The 14,949-nt window shown below is 43.8% G+C and overlaps 1 protein-coding gene across 1 annotated transcript; it reads right to left on the bottom strand.

The window, feature by feature from the left end:
• Positions 1-8,699: 8,699 nt before the first annotated feature.
• Positions 8,700-9,988, bottom strand: hui (hase und igel). The gene is made up of 4 exons (XM_001360546.4): positions 9,887-9,988; positions 9,732-9,799; positions 9,059-9,311; positions 8,700-8,997 (listed from the first exon to the last, which is right to left on the bottom strand). The coding sequence occupies exons 2-4, from the start codon at positions 9,790-9,792 to the stop codon at positions 8,745-8,747; spliced, it is 567 nt and encodes a 188-aa protein (XP_001360583.3). The 5' UTR covers positions 9,793-9,799; positions 9,887-9,988; the 3' UTR covers positions 8,700-8,744.
• Between the last annotated feature and the right edge of the window lie 4,961 nt (positions 9,989-14,949).

Genomic DNA, 14,949 nt, shown 5'->3' with positions numbered 1-14,949 from the left:
GAAAGTATCTGGCAAGACAAACACTGAAATTTTATAGTTTCCCCTGCTGCTAATTGCACTCTGGGGGTAGGACCTCCCCTCCACCCATTCGACGGCGTGATAATCGCTGCCGATTGTGCGAATCAGCAAAAGTCGGGCAGAAATAATGAAAACAGTGATTAACAGAGAGACGACCAGGAGTCAGAGTCAGAGGCATCTTCTTCTTTGAGCGAATGCTGTAAACAGACGGAAATTTATAGACAGGGGCAGGGGCAGGGGCAGTGGCAGAGGCAAACAAGCTTCGACTTGACTTTCTTTTCGGGACTTGCCCCCATCCCACACACACGAGAGTATGTGTTTGTTTTCGGGTCAAACGGAATATTTCAATAGCCTCAAAAACGCGAGTGAGTGCTCCAGGTAAACATCGCGATGATCCCAAAGGTCTCCCCCCAGCCGCCTGCGTTTCGAATTTCGCTGAAGACAAAAGGAGAAGGAAGACATACCCAATCATCCCCCCATCCCATCCCATACCAACCCATGCATCCACCATATATGAAGACTGATGATAACCCGAGGACGAAGGAGAGCGTGCTGTTTGCCCAAGCCTTTTGCCAGAGCCCTCTGTCAGCCATTAAATTTTCCCTAAAATACAGAATACACATAATACAACCTGGGAAACGCACACGAATTAAATATTAATCCCTGTCGACGAACGAGCCCGACCCCGTGTGGGGCGTGGGGCGGTGGGCGGTGGGAGGGGGTCACACATTTTTTGGCCACGCTTTACACGGTTAGTGGCGATGTGATGCTTCCAAGGTTAGTGCATTATTAAGCACTGTTTATGCGACATTAGGAACATAAAAGGGGCGACTCGCTGCGACCCAAAGTCGCTGTAAATAAGACACGGCCACACGAGAGCACGGGGTAAATCAACAAAAAATAAAACGAATGTCCCACATGTGGGTGGGATGTGGCCTCACTCCCCACACAGGTCTGCTCTGAGGGGAATTTAAGAATTTTGATACAACCATTAACTTAACCAAGAGGTTTTTGGGGGGTTTAAGATGAGCATATTGGAAATCCACAAATGGAGGATCCCAATACTTAAAATGGAACCATCTTCGCGGGTTCAAAGCACTATCCACACACCCAGAAAAAGGAAACATTAGAGCCAAATTACAAAAAACTATATATACATATCTCCCAAAAATAGAATAGAGAGAGAGAATAGAGAGTTCAATTTTAAAATTATACTCAAAATAGCAACAAGTCATTGGACAAAATGGAACATATTTTAAATAAATCGGAGAACCCAAGCCGTTAAAAATTAGCTTTAAAAGTAGGGTACCAAGAATTCGGGAAGAATAAATATGGGAAGTATTAAAAACACTCTAAACACACTTTTAATCAACGTGAAATCTAGTTCAATTCATGGGTGTGCTGTGTTTCTGTGTACTCTGCCCTTTTTCAATCTCTTCAAGGAGCATTTGCATATGCAAAAGGATCTCAAATTCATTCCCTTAAAGCGGGTAATATGATACAAGTATGTATGTATCTATTCGATTCACACACTCATTTTAACCGCACGAAAAAACTTAACTCTAATCCGATTCGAATACAATTCAATGTCCTAAAGGTTACATTCGGATCCCATTCAGTGCTATCAATGCGCACCAATTGGATTCCGAACATCCTGGTCCTGGTGGCACATATGTTGAGGATATACTGTTACAGCAGCCAGCGGCGGCTATCCTAATGAGGCAGGGCAGGCCCATCCACCCCCTAAAGTGGATGGTATGGTGGTGGGTCGCAGGACAATGCCATCTTAAATTCGCATTCGAAATGAGGCAAGTGTGGCGGAGTGCGCTGCAAGTAAATTGATTACGTGCCACTTGCTCACATCATCAATTTCAGTCCATATGCGCGGATATCCTTTGAAACCCGCGAAAGGCTGCCCACAAAATTGTTAGTTGACACTCGAAAGTGTCTGCTGCCCCTCCCCCCCCTGCCTCTCTGTACAATCGTTAATTAAACAACAAGCAGTTGTTGACTTCCGCTGCTGCGGTCGCCGCCATTTGTTGCAAGTAATCGTATTTGCTGTGTGTTGTTTTTTCCTTTACAACCGATTTCCTGTGATTATGATAAGCATCGGCATTGGGGTGGGATGTCCTGAAGCCAACGATGGGAGCCGAAAAGGTTAACCGGAGGTTAAATCTAGTAAGTGAGATCGGTTGGCCTAAAGAATAATCAGTATTAAAGATATATCTTATAGAATTTAACAGTTTAATAATCAAAGGACTCATATGGACTCCAATTATCTACCATTTTTTAGCTTGATTTTATCAATATTCGACTATATTCGAACCCTGAATGAATTCCGTTTGAATCAATCTTTGCTGGTAACTTTGGAAAGATATATTCTATCATTGTATTATTTTCAAAGACAAAACCAATGGATCGTTTATGCAGCCATCCGATGTAGGGATCACTGATATGATCAGAGTTATTCAAAATTATAAAAGGATAAATTAGGAACATAAATATATACTTTATAAGGTCGAATGCACCTACTTCTCTGTTCTGCCATAAAATCTTTACTATGTAACATCAAATTGAACAATAAATTATCAATAAATGCGAATGTTATACAAAATCGATCCTTACCAAAACGATATCCTTAGAGATCCCTATTTAATGTGTGAATAATGGATCGTTTATGCAGTAATCCGATGTAGGGATCACTTTTATTATCAGAGTTATTCAAAATTATAAATGGATGTATTAGGAACATAAATATATACTTTATAAGGTCGAAAACACCTACTTCTCTGTTCTGCCATAAAATCTTCACTATGTAAAATCAAATTGAACAATAAATTATCAATAAATGCGAAAGTTATACAAAATTGATCCTTAGCAAATCGTGCTGCTTAGAGATCCCTATTTAATGTGTGTATAATCTATAAATTTGTTCCGATTTGTGTTTCGTATCGTATCGTTGAAACATTAATTCAATCAATAATTCATCAGTTTTCATGGCAGCTGCAGGGATCTGCTTTCCCCTCCTTTCTAACAATTTGTTTTTGTCGTTTTATTGTTTTCGTTTTTGTCGCATAAAAATGACAACAAATTAGTTTGACTTCCGTCGGCGGTTTCCCGCTGAGTTTTTCACAGTTTTGTTTGATATTCGTTTGTTGTTTGTTTTTTTTTTTTTTTTTTTGGTATTTTATTCGTTTGCGCGTCCTTGAGTACCGGCCAATAAATTATGTGAAGGATGCTGTCAGGGCAAGCGCAAACCCTCACCGAAACAGAAACAGAAAAGGGGAGGGATCGGCCGTATAGGGAACGACCGGACGGACACGGAGTCAGCCTCTAGATCAGGGTCGGGAGTCGTCCGATGGGTTTGGCGAGGGCGCGACGTGTTTGATTAGCTTTATTAAATATGCAAACAATGCAAATTTCTCTTCTATTTTTTTTGTTGTATTATTATATATATTGTTTTTGTTCAAAATGTGGAAAATTCACTGGGAGTTTAATTGCCAGAACGGCACCGAAACACAGAAAAAAATGTAAAATTTAATATGCATTGCTTACTATACGTATTCCCCCAGACTGCCACAACCCTCCCCTTGCCCCACCCCACCCCCCTCAGATTTCATCGAGAACAAATTGTTTGTAATGCATTTTAATTTTGTTCTCCTTTTTGCCGCAATAAATTTTATTTTTTTCCCGACAAATTTGAAGTGGGAAACGTGTCCATAATTTAGACCGGGAAAGATCTTTCGATGCTTCAGGAAATTTACATGATTTTTCAGGGGCTCTACGCAGCTTTGGGTACATTTTATATACATTTTATATACATTTTATTTCCTTTTTTCCCGTATTCCCGTGTGCTGTATTAATTTCTAAATGTCTCTTGTGTTCTGTTCGTTCTCTTTGTGTCTCGGTGGACGAGTCACCAATAAGAATGACTAAGAGAAATTCCCATTGGCAAAGAGAAAGGCACAGACCGAAGAGAGCGGCGAAAGGTTAGTACAAACTGCTTTACCGACTGGCGGGCGCTTAGTTTGTTCTGCTTTTCGAATGTGAAATGTGGAAACATTATTTTAAGCATGAAATTCAAGAATATTTAGTATTATAATTATTAAATTAAGGATCAAACTTTTGAAAATAATATGTAAATCCCATTAGTGGGTATCCCACATACTCTAAGACTGGGATAAAAATTCAAGGAAGAAAATCTGTAAGCCATGTTTAAGGCAGATTTGGTCCCCCAATTTTTGGCCAAACAATTCAAATATCATATCGAATTTCTTATTCCCATTATTGCACGACTTAGACATCAATAGGATTATCAATCTTCAGCCACATGCGGCAAACTGACAGAACTGAACTTGAAATTTAGATTTATCCTCCATATGCGTATGTATTTTTGTCCTTTTTGTCAACCCATTGGGGGGCGAGAGGTCAGGCTGGTGGCATGGAAGGGAAGCATGTATGTATCCCCAAGGGACACGCAACGGAAATCTACTTCTGCATATGGAGATGCCATTGCTGCTGGTTGTTCCTCTGGTTATTTCCATTACTTTTCGGCAACATTTTCACCCTTTTTCCATTGAAACATCCCATCCCAGCCCACCCATCCACTCGGTTGAAAGGGAAAAGAGTAACAAATAAGGGAAATGTCGGAAAAGTGCACATATTGTATGAAAAAAGGTTCATTAGCAACATCAATTATATTTCAAGAGCCCAAAAGTTTCGAGAAAAACTAAGTTAACAACATTTAATGGGATTATTTATGAAAATTATACTTGTTGGAAGAAAAGGTTAAAAAGGAATGAAATGGAATGGACTCCCAGTCAAAATAACAGAATATTTCACTGTCTGATCCCAAGAAAGATTCTTCTGATTTGACCTGGTATCTTCCTTAAAGTTATCGCCCAAAATGCAGGTAAATCGGAAATCTCTGTTTCCGTTTCCTCACATCTTAAAGCGGGTTTTTTTTTCATCTGCACTTTCCATCATTCGCGTCGTTTCCATCGCTTTTGCCGGCTTTCAGTTTTCCCATCAATTATTCCCAGAGCAGAGCCCATTCTGCCGAATGTCCAGTGGACAGTGGAGTGCAGAGCTGAGGAGACACTGCTGCCTGGGCATTGTTTAACAATTAACGGAACAAGTTGTTTAACTTTACCTAAACGATTTAAGTCAACAGTAAGAGCGACAATCCCCACCACTTTAGTCCTTCGTTCGACTCCACTCTGCTCTTTTTCATCCACTCCAAAGGACTGGACTGCCTGTCGTCCTCGTCACTAGCTCATCAGGATGGAGAGAGGATGTGCCTCTGTCAGTGCTGCTGCTGTTGCTGCTGCTTCCGCTTCCGATGACTGCACAAATCGTTGAATTTCCTTCTCTTTTTTTAGCTTTTTTTACAGGCAGGCACGGCATCCATCTCCTGGCTCCAGCTGAAATGGCAGAAATTTGTCAGGAAACATTTTCGTTTTGTTTGGTTCTCGTTTGGCGGCACTCCACCTGAACTGCACTGCTCCCCGCTTCAATCCATTCGTACTCCTTTTTGTCATCTTGTTTGTTTTACTTAAAGGCCAGGGAATGAACGACTGGACGATGGACTGTCCTCCGGCCAGCGGAAGGGGAGGTAAGGAATGGAATGGTAAGAGCCGCTTAAGCCGCTCTCTATTGGCATCCGCGCGCCCACCCACAGTCTCGGAGGCTGATTGGACTGGCAGCGCGACTTCAATAATTAAATTTGCGACATTTCAACGCTCACCGATCAATGGAATGAATTAATTCTTGTCAATTATCCAAGTGAGGACTCCTGAGAGCCAGATTCAGAGCCAATTTCAGGTCTCGGCCTCAGGCTCAGTTGCTGTCGCTTCTTTCATGCCTCTAAATAGCTAAAGCAGCAGCCACAAATGAGAGCACTCCCAGTGAGGGCATCGACTAGAGGATATCCAATGATCGAAACTGAAAGATTCAAAATGATTAAATTATTGGGATAATTGGAAGGTAACTGTAGCTTGATTCCTAGGAGCAGCTGTTTGTACCTGTTTCTAGGGAAACCCATGTACCCTCGCGCTCTTAAAAGTACAGGGTAGAAGCACCAGAAACAGAGGCACCAGCAAAAACAGCCGTCCAGCGTTTGCCGACAATAAAATGTCACTTGATCGCTGCATTGGCGCTCGTGTCCAACTGAATTTAGGCATCGCCGGCGGTGGTCACTCTCCGGAGTTGGACTCGGACTCGGACTCGGTGCTGGGGCTGCAGTTGGAGCTCAGTTTGGGGCCTACTCTGACCAGGTGGCGTCGATCTACCGCAATGCTGCCGCTGCTACTGCGGCTGCTGATGTTGCCGCGTTCCGCTGATGACGACCACACAAGACGCTTAATTTGTTGCGCCCCATGCCGATGACAATGCGAAGCCGCATGTTGTCTTCTGTCTCCTGTCTCCCGCTTGACTCCCCATCAATCAGTGATTGCTGCTGTTCTTCTCTCTATCTCTCTCTCTCTCTCTCTCTGCTGATCAAAGGGGGGAAGCAGAAGTGGCCTGCTTTTTGCTGTGTTCTTTTTTTTCTTGTTGGCAGTACCGTTTCATCGATTATTCAGATCACGCGAACTGGAGGCATGTTCTGGTCTCTCCCACTCCCTTTGTTGAATGGAGCTTTCATTAAGTTGCTCTCACTGAAAAGCCCCGCCTCATTGAGGCTAGCGAAAGCTACTATAGGCAAAACAGAAAGCTTCGACTTAGAATTGCTGAAAGCTTGACGAAAGTTTATTCAAAGTTGATCAACAGCGAGAGCAAGAGCTTTAAGTGGGCAATGATTAAATCTTCATATTTAAAGACATGGCATATGTGATTAGGAAAGATCTATGATTGATTCATCGAATTGAAAATAAAGACCATGAACTTCGAATAAATAAACTTGCATAAAAGCCATCAACAAAGTATAATCAAAATGGAATGTTGGCAGCACATGTGTAAAATGTTTTTGCTTAAAAAGCAACTCATGTTTATAGCTAAAAGGAGCCTTCGTTGTAAATATCCTCTTTCCCTGACAGCCACAGCGCATCCTTTTGCCACATGCGAACGAGTGCCACTTTAATGAAAATCTATCACAGTCAGGAAAAGTTGCTCCTGCTGCCGGGTGCCGCGAGTAAATTCATTACACTTTCTCAATTATGTGAGATACATTTTAATCAGAGTCCGGGCGGGTGGGGAGCATCCAGGATGCAGGAGTTGCTTCGAAAAACCTCAACATAATCAAGTAAATTAATAGCAGCGAGCATAGAAGGCCGCAGTCAGAGATCAAAGTAATTAATTATAATAATTAAGAACTTTTCAGAAGCTGCCTGCCACTCGCTGTCTTACTCGGTCTACCACTCTCTCTTCCTCTCTCTCTCTCGCTCTGTTGTGTGTTGCCACAAAACTTTTCAGCATTTGCATGCGGCAAAGGCCGTTGACAGCGAAGGCGGGTCGTGTGGGGGCGTGTGTGTTGCTGGAAAGTGCGTGCACCTGTTGAGATTTGAGCAATTCCCCAAGCAAATCCCATATTCATATCTTGTCCGGACTCACACTCCCCATCCCCTCCCCTCTCCTCCCTGCTCCTCGCTTAATCCATCTTGTGCGGCATATCCCTTTTGATTAAAGATGTCTTCCAATTTATAGTTTTTGTCATCTACAGGAGTTTGTTGTAGTTGTTGTTGTTGTTGTAATTGAATAGTTTTTAATCATCGCTAAAAGCGTTGCCTGTGGAAGCAGTGCAGCATTCAGCAGGCATGAAATTCCGCTTCGTTGAACTAATACGCTAAAAGCCTTTACCAACACTGCCTAACACGCCCCCACTCAGGCAGCCCCGGCACCGCCCACAGGCAATTGTTTGTGCTCAGCGGAGCAGCAGGCTGCGCTTTTGCCTCTGCCCCATTCCCCCCGTCGCCTCTTGTTGTTTTTGCTGCGAGATTAAGCATGAAAGGGCAGAAGAAGGATCGGCAGGATGTTGGATGGAACGCACGTTGTGCAGTCTGTGGCATGTGTGGCATGCATGTGGGATGCAATCATCTAAAGTGTGCAAAGCGAGTAAAAAGAGAGCACATGCAGCCACCGCAATGAATAAGCTTTTGACACTGGCTGAGGGCGTGGCAGGGCATCCACTTGGAATCAATTAATTGACCCCCAACACACACACCCAAAAAGGGAAAAAAGGGAGAGAGAGATGGGGAGACTGAAAACCCCAGCGAAAAACAACAAGCGTGCCTTTTGCGCTTTCAAAACAGTCTCGCAAAAGTCTCCCAAAGATATCGCAAAAGTCTCGACAAAAGATATCGCAAGAGTCTAGTTAAAGTCCCGTTTGCGGGCTATCACAAACGATACTTTCACTGCCACAAATTGAACAACACAAGTATATATATATATACCATTTCCGGATCCAAAGAAAGGCGTTTTGTCCGGCCTGCGATCTCTTTTGTGAGCATTTGGTTTTTTGGCTCCATAATTGTAGATTCAATCATTCAACTTTATAATAATTTGTAATACCGAGACGTATAACGATATTCGATGCATATTCTTTCGACTCCTAAGATCGGTAACAACTACTTTAAGCCTAAATTCGGTCCAAGACGACTACAAATATTCGACAAATGAATGATTTATTTTATTATTACTTTACTTTATTCATCTTTACTCCGCAGAGTACCTCGGTTTTCCTCTCTCTTCAGTTAACACTCGAATATATATATATATATTCAGGACTCCCCTTAGTTGGCGGGATACTGGATCTCCGTCTTCTTCACATTGAGGACGCCAGTTTGGTCGGTGGCTCCCTGGAGGGTAGTCACCTTCTGGTTGCCAGAGGCGTCGAAGGTGCTGATGGTCTGCTGGATCTGGGTTGCGGGCACGATGCTGCCGTACGACTGCTGGGAGCCGATGGTGCTGCCATATCCGGCATACGAGGGATTGTAGGCACCAGTAGACGAATCCTCGCCGAAACGGCTCTCAAGGTTCACGCCCCTGGAAAGGAACAAAATCTCAATAGAATCGATACTCCAAGTAGTGGGGGGGTGGGACCTACAGGGAAGCTGGAGCCGCCTGCTGGGTGTAGGAAGTGCCGATGTGTCCGGAACCATCGGGATTATGAATGGAGTGGGAGGCGAAGGTGATGCTGCCGCCGTTGCCGGACGAGGAGGAGGACGACGAAGACGAGGACGAAGAGCTGAAGACGTCGCGACGCAGACGCCTCAGCAGACGGGCACTGACGGGATGCACGTCCGACTGGCGGCCCTGGGAGTCCAGGGTGAAGAAGGCGCGGGGCACGAACTGTCCAGCTGTGGGAGAAGATCGGGAGATTATTATAGCTACTCCAGATATTAAAGGGGGATCCCAAAGGGTTTTTTTTGCTTTGTGAAAGTTGTATCCGAAACTATGATCCAAAACTTGTTTGAAATCTCTAATTCTGCTTGACTATTCATAATTCCGGAATTACTATGCGGAAAGTTTCGACAAACATTGTCGCAAAAACCGAATTTCACAGAACAAGTTTTAAAATTGATATTTTTAATGGATTTTCGATGGGTTTTCGGGCTAACGGATTAACATACCCGGTTTACCCCCAAAGACTTGCTAATTAAATTAAATGATAATATACATGATAATCGTTTAACAACAGCCTTGACTATCCGTAGTCGCTCCGATGATGTAATTGCACCGTCAGAGTTAGAGAGGGGGACAGGGGGACTTGCACTCACCGGAAGAGGCAGCTGCCGCTGAGGCCACACAGAGGGCGAGAGCAATCAAGGCGTATTTCATGGTGGATCTGTAACCAAACACACGCACAATTAGCAAAGCAGGTACTACAGATATATTATGTATATGTATCTATCTATGGGAAAGCCACACTCACAGAAACGAACAAAAGACTTAGGCAGCGAACGCGTAAAAAGTTCCAAATCGACTAAACCGCGGGCCCACTTCGCAGCGCTTTTATATGGAAATTTTTTAGCGCTGACGTAGTGCGAATCATCATAATCATCATCAGCAAAGGTAGAGAAGGAGGAGAGGCTGGCAGAAGCTGTCAAACAACCAGAAGAGCCAAGAAAATACAGCAGAAACCAAGAAAACAAAAAAAACATTGAATTAACAATGAAAAATAAAGAACGCAAACGTAATTACGGATAAAACTTAAGAGATCTCTTAAGTCGCGTCTGAAAGTCATAAAAATAAAGTTAGATCGAATGATTCATAAGCTTTAGCTCTCTCTCGCTCTCATCTGGGTTCCAAAATAAATTCCCCTAAACTTAATGATTATAAGACACGAAAAAGCCTGCAAAGCCCGCGAATTGTGGAAACCAGAAACTGGAAATGTTTTCTGTTCTGTTTGTTTTCGTATTATTTGTATTTCGCGTTATTTGGCTCCCTATGAACGGCCGGCTGTTGTTCGTGGCCACCCCACTTTCCCCCCCTTCACTCAACTGTCTTTCCGCTCGATCTTGCCACTGACCCGATTCGCGGGTCCGTGGTTTGGCCAACACTTCTGCTTGTGCTTCTGGCTTTGGGGCAATAACCTGATTAAAGAGACGACGCCGCAAGCTCCATATATAAGTGGGGACAGAGTACTATTCAGCAAACATTGGATACACTCGAAATAATCGGGGAATGCAGAAAACTATCATGTAGGGGCTTTATTAACATATTACTTTCCGAATTGGTTTAATGACTGGCATGCGTCTTCTAATTATAATATTAGATGAATTTTAAATAGATCTTTGGCTCGGACAAACACGTTCCGTTAGAGTTTCAAAACTGGTTTTCCAATGATATTTTTGTTTTCTTTTTCGCAAAATAAAATCAAAACAAAACGGCTTGCTTACAGATATATATTCCAGGAAATCCTTCAAGCAATTAGCCGAATAACCTGTTGAGAACTGACACGATTTCAATTGCGATTTTAATGGTTATTAAGTGTTAAATCTTTGACAAATCGGTTCGAGAATCTACTAAATCTTCCGAAACTTTTAGAGGCATTCATCGGCTATCCCGTCGCTTCCATTAATAGGGTTTACCAAACGTCTATCGAACGGCATACATCTGGTAAAAAAAAGAACCATCCAGAAAATTCAATTTAATGGATTTACATTAATCTCATACAAATCCCAAAAATTTGCTGCCATTTGTTTCGCTTTGACCGCTCAAAAGTACATAAATATTTTTGAATTTCGCACACGTTTTTGTTGCGTTTTTGTGGCAGGCAAAAAGAACAAAAATTGAATAAGAAACAAAAAAGTGGGGAGGAAAGGCAAAAAAACCTTTTCCGCAAATGGTGACAGAGCGAAATTTCTGGCCGCCTACTCGGGAAAAATATTCCCCAGTCGATTGGGTACGATTTATTATTTGGCAGCGTCCAGCCCCGAGAACCATTAATCATTTGTCTCCGAACTTGAGTCCGAGTCCGAGTCCGGAATCAACGGAATCGGAATCGGAGTTGGGGACGGAGTCCGTGGCCGTGGCCGGGTCCGTGTTTTGGACACAACACTCGTTGCGGAATAAACTTTTGCGGTACGTGGCAACGTGTTGAAATTACAAAATGTGTTAAAAAACTGGCAACAAAAATAAAATATTTCATTCACACACAGACAAAAAAAAAACCTTAAATTTCCTTTGAGAATAGATTCGTGGGGCAGCCCAGAACAGGACAAGACACGACAGGACAGAGAGACAAGGATGTGGGCAAGGTGATTATGTTTGACAGCCGACCAGGGACAAAAGTACGCCCCCATTGGCCAAGACAGGACAAGGCCCGAAGTTCCTGGATAAAGTATAAAAATAGTCTTTAGTTTTCGTCTGATTTATGTGCAACTATTTCTCGATAATTCCGCTGTTCGTCAGACTTTAGATCTGAGAGTAGTTCTCCGCCAATCAGAAAGCCGGGGAGAGAGAGAGGATGGGGAAATTCTCCATCGAGGTCATGTGGTTCATTTGGATTTGGATTATTCTTGGCTTTTTCCATTAATGCCTCAATCCCCGGGGAACTGTGAAAAATATGAATAATTGAAACAGCTGAACGAAAAGAATACGCAGCCAAATCCAAATCAAATTTTGTACAGATATTTCGAATACATAATCAAGTATATAATGTGACACTTTTTTTTTGTGTCTGGGGGAGGGGGTTGACTTCCCTTCAACCTCCCTCAACGGAGACAAACCTTTTGATTACAAAATTGATTTTCAATGTTTTTCACACGCACACAAAAAAAAGACAAAAATGGTGCCAAAAAGTGCCGAAAAATGTGCTTTTGTGAGTGCCAGTCAGAGGTCGGGAATGGAAACCATTCCAGGATCCACTTAACCATAGAAATGTCATCATGGCAGCCATTCGTGTGGCATCACGAACTCTGCCTGATTTCTCCAGTGATTTTTCGCAATCAGCTTGATGAGGATGTGCGCGCTGGCCAGAGGTTGAAGGATACATCCTCCAGGATGTAGGGGCTGGAGGATGGTGATGATGATGCATGGCGCTAGTCTATGATTAGTATCCTGGCGTCGGACGGGCCTCGGCGAGTGCCCGACTCGCATGCCAAGTGGCCAGCAGACAAATGAAACTTTAATGCCAAAAGTACTGCTAGGCAACCAGCAGGGAAAGTATAGTTTCGGGAGTCCAAAGACTTGGATGCCCTACAAGAAGATTGCCATAAATGGCACTGGGTCCGAGTTGCGGAAGATGGAGGTTCAGTTACAAGGTAAATACCTTCTTCAGTGCATCTAATGTACCCCTCAGGAAGGGTATGCCTGCTGCTACGTGCTGGTCAGAGACAAAGGATACAAGGATACAAAACCAGAAGCTGAGACAGAGGCAAAGTCAAAGTCAGAGACAAAGTGGAATGTGTTGAGGCCCAGAGACGCGGCCAGAATCGAGAATCGAAAATAGTTATCCCTGTCCTGCCCCCCCCCCACACTCTGATAGAAGATGTGGCATATGCCACAGCTATATCAATGCCATACTGTCCTTAGCCCACGAGCATCTTTATTGTCCTGCTCTTGCGCTGGCAATTATTCGCGTGTATTTCTGGCCGGGGGTCCTGGCACTGGTGCAGGTCCTGGGAAAGGCAAACAATGGATATTTCGCGCACACGCCACCGAAGACATGATTGCATCCGCTCCGGAAGCCCTACATCGTGTATCCCAGCGTCCGTACATCCCGAAGCATCCTGCCTTCCTTCCTGGGGCGGCTTCATCCGCAATTTTCACGCCCACTTTGTTTGATGATGACAAATCTCGTTGCGTGTTATCAGATTGGCTAAAGCCCCCTCCCCACCCCTTGCTGCATTGCATAATTATGTTTATCTTCGGATACGAGATACGGCGCTCCGGTATCGCTTTGGGTCACGTGGCCATCGACAGTTCGGTTTCCAGGCCCAGCCTCCGCTTTCGACCTTCGCCTCGACCTCTGCCTCGGAACGAGCGGCACGTGCTAATCGGCGGTCGCCCGTTCCCCGCCCATTGCCTGCCACGCCCCGCTCTACATGGCCGATAATTGAAATCGCTAAGCCGAGTACGAGTACGGATACGGCTACGGTTAAGTATCGGAACAATGGCCATCCATGGCTTCATTTATCAGGTCGATTCGGTGGCAGAACATTAATGTTTTACCAGCGGACGGGGAGTTATGAGACGGGGGGGCAGGGGGCAGGGGACAGGGGGCTAGTGCATTTCACTTAGTTCAATTGGCTTTTTGGCAATTTTTGTTTATTAATTAGTGGAAGATATAACAATCATGCCTCTAGATTCTAGAACAAATCAATCGGAAATGGGAAATGGAAAAATGCGGTTTTTGGTTGGGAATACTCGAAGGAATATACGAGTATATATATCATATAATATATTTATTTATACCATGGAAAAAAGCAGGGAAATGCCGTTCAAATGGCTCGAAACTTCCAAAGTCCTTCCATGACAGAACTAGGATTTTGTAAAGAATTTCTGAGACACATAGTCCAGGAAAGATGGTCTAGAAATTAGGGATTATAATCGTATATTAAAAATTTATAAATTTAACTAAATTTTAAGTGTGTTTCTGGGCAATGAAGGTCTTTCCTTACGCTTTAAATTAAAGCCCTCCAGTTAATGAGTGCCCTCACACACACTCCTGTGCAGATCCGAATGAGTGTCGCCCTGTGGACGCATAAATTATGAATAAAACCCGCACACGTGAGGCAGGAGAAGGCGAAAGAGTGAGAGTGAGAGACAGGGACGGAGACGGAGACGGAGACAGAGAGGACCAGAGGAGGCGGCCAAAAACCCGTAGCCGCAGTCTGAGGCCAAGAAGTGTGCTAAATAAAATATTTAAATACTTAAAACCATAAACCTGAGTACGTACATATTTATAAATTAACTTGAAACCGAGGCCACATGCCACATGCCACATGCCACATGCCACATGCCACATGCACCACACACACATGTGGAAGCAGGGGCGGGGGCGGCACTGACCCTTTTCAGTGATCCTTCGGCCCGTCATTAGAAATGCTTACTAATGTGCCCGCCTTAATAATAATCAAATTTATATGCATGGTTATGTCCTTTAGTCCTTGAGCGGAGGAACTTTGAAACTGAAACTGACTCTGACTCTGATTCGGAGTCGGGGAAGGACTCCATTCCATCTCTTCCTGCCTCGCCCTGAGATAAAGTCGAGGCCAAGTCTGTGTCTGAGATGAAAAGTGTCAATATCCTTGTTTTGGTTTGGCCGAAAGAAAGGAATGCAGCCACGCCCAGTCTGGGAAAAGGACACAGCTCGTACTCGTACCGTTATGCATTGTCCGTGTTGTCTGTTTGTTGGCTTGTTTGCTGGCCAACACTGGGTCTAAATGGCCCAAAAGGTTGCCTCTCCGGGGAGCTAAGCCTCCCTCTATCCCTGTCTCTGGATGAGTCTTGGAAATATCACAAAAATTAATTATGAGCGCCCTGCCCAAG

The sequence above is a fragment of the Drosophila pseudoobscura genome, chromosome 3 (genome assembly GCF_009870125.1).
Source record: "Drosophila pseudoobscura strain MV-25-SWS-2005 chromosome 3, UCI_Dpse_MV25, whole genome shotgun sequence".
NCBI classification, from domain to species: domain Eukaryota; kingdom Metazoa; phylum Arthropoda; class Insecta; order Diptera; family Drosophilidae; genus Drosophila; species Drosophila pseudoobscura.
The sequence above is the reverse complement of the archived record's forward strand: the minus strand, read 5'-3'. Positions and strand labels throughout refer to the sequence as shown.